General features: G+C 37.6%; 1 protein-coding gene across 2 annotated transcripts in view; it reads left to right on the plus strand.

The window, feature by feature from the left end:
- Window positions 1-6,899, plus strand: part of ALDH1L2 (aldehyde dehydrogenase 1 family member L2) — a 65,432-nt gene that overhangs the window by 49,641 nt on the left and 8,892 nt on the right. For both annotated transcript variants that reach the window (XM_001926587.7, XM_084957327.1), the window contains exons 18-21: window positions 320-419; window positions 1,047-1,145; window positions 3,056-3,221; window positions 5,344-5,449. In XM_001926587.7, coding sequence (XP_001926622.5) covers window positions 320-419; window positions 1,047-1,145; window positions 3,056-3,221; window positions 5,344-5,449 — 471 coding nt within the window. The remainder of the gene's footprint in view (window positions 1-319; window positions 420-1,046; window positions 1,146-3,055; window positions 3,222-5,343; window positions 5,450-6,899) is intronic.

Genomic DNA, 6,899 nt, shown 5'->3' on the forward strand with positions numbered 1-6,899 from the left:
TCCATATGCCGTGGGAGCGGCCCAAGAAATAGCAAAAAGACAAAAAAAAAAAAAAAAAAAAAAAAAGCAGCAAGTTTTTTATTGTGGGATATTTCTAATATACACAGAGCTGACAGAATGGCATAATGAACTCCCATATGTTCATCACCTAGCTTAAACAGTTCTCACTATTCTGCTGTTCATGTTTTGTCTTTGAATAAGCTTCTTAACATTTTGGAGGCTCAATTATGTTTTACGAGCCAAGTAGTAATTTATGGTTGAAAAAAATAACAGAGAGACTAATAGACTAAACGCTCATATCCCATTTATTTTTCCCTAGCTGTGCTGTAAGCAACTTGAAGAAAGTTTCCCTTGAACTTGGTGGCAAATCCCCACTCCTAATATTCAATGACTGTGAGCTTGACAAGGCCGTGCGAATGGTAAGGGTGGGTCAAGTCCAATAAATATGCGCCTACTTCTGAAATGGATTTTACCCACTTGTTTATCAGAAATCTTAAGATGAGATTTTGTTTTGTGTAATCATAAACGGAGGCCGTCCTTTTTATGCTTAGATTTTGGACTGCTCAGAGCACTAATTTAAAAATAATGTCTTTATAATTAAAGATATTTTTTGAAGTTGGGGGCCAAGTTTTTACAAACTGATATAGAGGTTTATACACATTTATGATATGTATAAGTTGATGCAGAGATTTTAAAAGTGAAATTTGATATCCAAATATTACGTTTAAATGTGTAGAACAACCTAAATTTTCTGGCAACACAAAATCTGTTCTTATTGATATGTCTTTCTTGGTACACATTTTTTTAAAAGTACTTTTACACATGGACCAAAAGGAGGAGGAGAAAAAAGATTCCTAAAACTATGCAAGATGAAACACATATCTCCAAGCAGGTCTCATCACTAACTAGGCCAAGGGCTCGTGGTTTTCTATGACTTCTCTGTCTTGTCTGCTGTCTTTCAATAATACCTAATTCTCAGCCTGTGCAATTTTAGGGCAATCTTGACTTTCCAAACAATAACAGTATTTTTTCTTTTGCTGCTGAAGGGCATGGGGGCAGTATTTTTCAACAAAGGAGAGAACTGTATTGCAGCTGGACGGTTGTTTGTGGAAGAATCCATCCATGATGAATTTGTGACAAGAGTGGTGAGCATCTTCAGATTTGCTCTAGGAGTTGTGGAGAAATTGCCTTTATTTTAAAAATACTTCTGGGATTATTAGCAATTTTTAGAGGTGATAATAGTACTGTGATTTTATTTTTTAAAAGCAACACAATCTGGGAGTTCTCCTGTGGCACAGCAGGTTAAGCATCCGGCGTTGTCACTGCAGTAGCTTGGGTTACTGCTGAGGCACAGGTTCAATCCCTGGCCCAGGAACTTCCACATGCTGTGGGCACAGCCAAAAATAAATAAATAAATAAAATAAAGGCAACAAAAGCCTTATCTTTTATAACTACTTTCTGACAAAGTCCAGACTTTGCTTAAAAAAATCCAAGGGGGAGGAAGAAAATGGGGGGATAAATTGGTCATTAGTTGACAATTGTTGAAGCTGGCTAATTGGTACATGCAGTTTCATTATATTATTTAATCTACTTTTAAAAAAATCATCTACGTTTATATTATTTAATCTATTTTAAAAAATGATCTACCTTTATATGTGTTTATAATTTTTCCTAGTAGAAAGTTATCGGTCTATATATTTTAACTTGATGAAGTATACTTGAGCTGTTCTTACCTATATTTTGCTCTGTATTTAGAATATATTAGATCCTTGATTTTTCTAAGTCCCTAAATTGACTGTGAGGGATATACCACTTCATTCTTACAAATCCTGAATTGAGAGTCAAATGATAGCATGTAATTTCCTCCATTAAAATAGATGGCTAGATAGTTAGATTCCCCCTGTAGTTGGTTATGACTCCATAAATAGGAGACTAAAAGTCATTTATAGAACTACTAAGATGAACTCTGTGGCTAAAATAAACATACTACATTATGTCATTATTATGAAAATAGTAACCATGAATGTGTTTATACTTGAAAAACCGTCACCCAGCTTTTCTTTCTTCAGAGCCAGTGCCCCCATCCCATCCTCAAACAGCAAAGGCATCTCTCCTCATGAGAGTGGAGAACAAGGAAGGCACATGAAGAGGCGTCTGATGGGCAGTGGCTGCCTCATGAACATTCCTAGAATTCAGCTTTGTGCCTCAGTCAAATACAAGTTAGAGCACCGTGTATCACTACCACTTGTTGCGGTTTCAAATGCTGAGACCAGAAATGTCAAGAATTTACTATATCAGTCCGTCAAACATGTTTTGCACACATACAATCATATATCCTTCTCCCAACAGCTGTTTCTTCAGCACTTACCAAGGGATTATTGCCAGACCCAAATTCAAATTCATGGCCCTGTGGGGTCATGGTAACTCCCATTCTTTCTTCTTACTTAAATTGGACTTAACATCAGAAAAGGCAGAAACAGGTTAAGATGACCAAGTAGCATATGTCAGTGGTGAACGTTGTGCAATAAAGATGGTTTTTCATTGGAATATTCTAGCACAGCCTCTGGTGTGGCTATACCATAAAAACTTAACAAGGGCAGTCTACCTCATTTGGGGAGAGAAAAAAAAAAAAAAAGACAACAATGTGGCCATTTTAGAAATTATTTTGCCATGAAGACTGTAAGTATGCTGTATTAACAAAAATTCCAGAGCATCAGGTTTGCCTTTTTAATGGATTAACATTCAGGAAAATTGTAATATAGCATGTGTGGCTTAGGTTCTATTAAAACTCAGGGGTTAAAAGTTTAGGCTTTTGAGTCAAGAAAATGCTATAGTGTTTAGTGGTTGTGTGCCCTTGGGCAAGTCACTTAGCCTCTCTGATCCTGGGTTTCTTCATACGTAAGAAGGAAATAATGTCTACCTCGATGCTATGGTGAAGACTAAATAAGGACATGGCTTTAAACAGCTTAGCACAGCACCACCACCTGGTGGAATCTCGGTCAAGGGTATTCATTATTAACAGTCAATTGTGTTTTGTGAACTGGGTAACATACAGGTGGAAGAAATTAAAAAGATGAAAATTGGTGATCCGCTTGACAGATCTACTGATCATGGGCCCCAAAATCATAAGGCTCATCTAGAAAAGCTTCTGCAGTACTGTGAAGCTGGAGTGAAAGAGGGGGCCACCTTGGTATATGGAGGAAGGCAAGTGCAAAGGCCAGGTAAGATGACTCCCATGGGAGGTATGCTGGGGGTCTGGCTTCTTAAGTCGGAATAAATGGTAACAGTTTTCACTGTAGCACCATCTTGCCTCAAAAGTAAGTGGTGGTATTTATGTTATGATCAGAAGAATTACTTTCTAGATCCCATTTGATCTACTTTCTAGATCCCAGTACTTTCTAGTATCCCACTCATACCTTAGGCAGTAGCTTTCCTGAGCCTCAGTTGTAAAATGTGATGAAATGTGCACATCCTGCTTTACGAGAATGTGAAAAGTCCAATGAAATGGATGTGACAGGCCCTTAGCTGTACAGTAAACAAGTGTAATGGATAACAGCGTTGTTCAGGCGCTGGCGATTTTCATTCCTGGCGATGTGAGATTTAATCTCGGTCGCTTCAGCCTGGGAAGGATTCATTCCTGTTGTCCAAAGCAGTGCTTGTTACAGAAGCATGTGAATGGCTCCATGCCATGATACCCAAAAGGAGAGAAAAACAAACAAAAAACAACTGCAAAGCTTCATTATTTACTGTTCTAGGTAGATTGTACACCAAGACTCGGTTCTGCAAATTGGTAACTAGAAGGAAAAAAAATTCAACAATTAGCCTGTGTATTGTATATGACATGTTTTTTGAGTAACCATGTAGCTATTAAAGGAGTTATTTATTTAATTATTTATTGCAGAAAAACCTCTGCTCTTAATGTAGAAAAAATTATGGAATAGAACAATCACTCTTTTGTACTCCCTAATTGAGTGAAATAATTGAGTCAGGCAATGGTCATGAAGGGAAGCTAAAGTTATTAGGTGAAAGGTTGATGAGGCCGTGGGTATTTATAAGGTACCGCCCCCAAGATTGCCTGCCAGTCATACGGAGAACACAGTTTTACAATGAATGGGTCAGGTTGTCATCACTTGGACCACTGGTCAATCTTAGCATCAGTGAAAGCAGGATAACTGGATAGGATATATTTCCATGGGATGCAACATGTAACATATAGCATCACCTAGGAACTATTCTTGCCAAAAATATTTAACCATGAATCTAATTATGTCTTTAGGTCATATTTTCCATTTACAGGAAATATAGGGGATAGAGGAAAAAATTAAAGTTATTCCAAGGAAGCAATAGCAGATTTGAAATGCACAAGATATTCTGCAGGACAACTGAATCAGTCTGTTTAATAAGTCAATGGCATGAAAAATAAGGGGCAGGGATAAGCGGAGAAATATTTTAGATTAAAGGACATTCAAGCCATCTAATAACCAAATGCAGTGAGGAACTTTTATTTGAATCCTGAGTCAAACAAATCAACTCTAAAAGTATGTTTTCTAGAAATAAGAAATTGAATAAAAATATCAAATCATTGTTATGCACTTGAAATAATGTTATATATCAATTATATCTCAATTAAAAAATCAGAGTTTTTTTTTTGGTCTTTTTGCATTTTCTAGGGCCACTCCTGCGGCATATGGAGGTTCCCAGGCTAGGGGTCCAATTGGAGCTGTAGCTGCCGGCCTGCACCAGAGCCACAGCAATGTGGGATCCGAGCCTCATCTGCAAACTACACCACAGCTCACGGCAACGCCAGATCCTTAACCCACTGAGCAAGGACAGTGATCGAACCCTCAACCTCATGGTTCCTAGTTGGATTCGTTAACCACTGAGCCATGATGGGAACTCCTAAAAAATTAGAAGTTAAAAAAACTGAAAGGTAAACTATGAATAAGGAATTAGCATTAATTTTGTTAGATGTGTTAATGTATGTAATAAAATGTCCTTTTTTTTAAAAAAAAATAGATTTGTACTGAAAAACTGGAGTATAAATTGTGTAAATCTCTGGAATTTGCTTTAAACTATTTTAGTAAGGAAAAACATGAATCAAATATAGCAAAATATGTATCAATATTTGTTTTACTATTTATTATACTATTTTCTCTACTTTTATATATGTTTGAAATTTTTGTAATAAAGACATTAAAAAAATAAGAACCTAGGAATGCTAACACTAAAAAGGAAAGTGCAAGTCTTTTTGGTCTTACTGGTCAAAATTTACAATTAAATGAGAGAACCGTTAATTGAAAATTACCCTATAATTGACGTCATTTTCTTCTGCTTTTCAAATAGGCTTTTTTATGGAACCTACGGTCTTCACAGATGTGGAAGATCACATGTATCTTGCCAAAGAGGAGTCCTTCGGCCCCATTATGGTCATTTCTAAATTCCGAAATGGGTATGGTCTTCAAGTACAATTTAACTGGATTAACTATACATACAAGGTTGTTTTTTTTTTTTTTTTTTTTTTCCTGCCATTGTGCTATACGGAGCATACAATCAGTGAACATAGAATTCTCTCCCATAAGGATCATTGACTTAAATAATTAGAAGAGGATGCTAGCTAAGGTAGATTGTAATATGTTTTTCCTTCTTAGCTTACAATAACAGCTGACATTCTGGGATGTTGACTAAGTTTTAGTTTTTGTACAGTCAGCATTTGAAAGGTCTCTGGAGTAAGGTCAGTAACTGAGAATAACAGACCTAGTTTTCATATTTACACTTCTAGGGAAAGCAGCATCTGTGAAATCTGATTTTCCCAAAGAAAGTACATCCTCCCTAGGGGACCATGCCCCCTGAAACCTAATGCTCAACCCTGTAGAAATGTCCACAGTTACCATATAATCAACTGTAAAGGACATCCTGGTTTTTTTTATGGTGCCTGAAACTTTCCAAAGCGTTGAGCATATCAAAGAAGGCCATATGCAAACTGAGCTCATAGCAGAACCTTTTTTTATTTTTTTTGCTTTTGCTTTTGCTCTTTAGGGCCGCACCTGCAGCACATGGAAGTTCCCAGGCTCGGGGTTGAATCGGAGCTACAAAGGGAGCTCCTCATATCAGAACACTTAATACAATGGACTGTCATGATATACTGCGCACAGTTCTTCAGAATTCTGGCTTGAGTTTTCCTTTAACCAATGAGAAGGTAGGAAAAAAAACAGAATGCAGAGTTTAGAAGGGCTTCTTGGTCTTTGATAGAAATAAGGTAGGAGACCTCTCGGGACACCAGACTGTAATGTGTAACCTTTTGACATGCTGATCCAAGGATCCCCTGTGACCCTCATATCCTTACTATAAGTTTCTCCAGAGGATACTGTGTGTGTTAAACATGCAGATATTAGAAGCGAGGTTCAGGGGATGTAAGGAAGCCTAGCTAAGTCACAGGTCCTGTCTGCAAGGAGCTGACCATCTAATAGAAGAGACAAACAAGGAGATGGGCAATTAACCACAAGGGGCTAAGGCAGGGACACAGTGGTAGAGTCTGCACTGACTACCTCTGTGGGCCTGGGCCACTTAATTCCTCTATTTGTGAGATGGGGTTATTAATAGTACCTACCTTTTTGGATTGCTCTAAGGGTTAAATAAGTCAAGTCTTTGCTGTTGGTGCTGTTGCAATCCACATGCTTGTTATTATTCTAGAAGGGGGCAAGATGTGCTATGAGGCTGTGTCATCTCAGTGGTCCTGAGTGGGCAGTGGTGTTCAGCCATTTTTTACCCTGAGTCCAGTCTGTAATTATTCGGAGTGCAGTTAAGGGCAATGCATCAAGTGTGAGAGTTTTAGCAGCACCTCAGTCCACTGCAAGTGAAATTCCACACTTTCTCATAAAAGTTGAAAATTGTGTATAGTC

Source organism: Sus scrofa, chromosome 5, assembly GCF_054392235.1.
Source record: "Sus scrofa isolate SSC_HxYL_T2T_F1_AM1 chromosome 5, Sscrofa_HxYL_maternal_Yorkshire_Landrace_v2.0, whole genome shotgun sequence".
Classification (NCBI taxonomy): Eukaryota; Metazoa; Chordata; class Mammalia; order Artiodactyla; family Suidae; genus Sus; species Sus scrofa.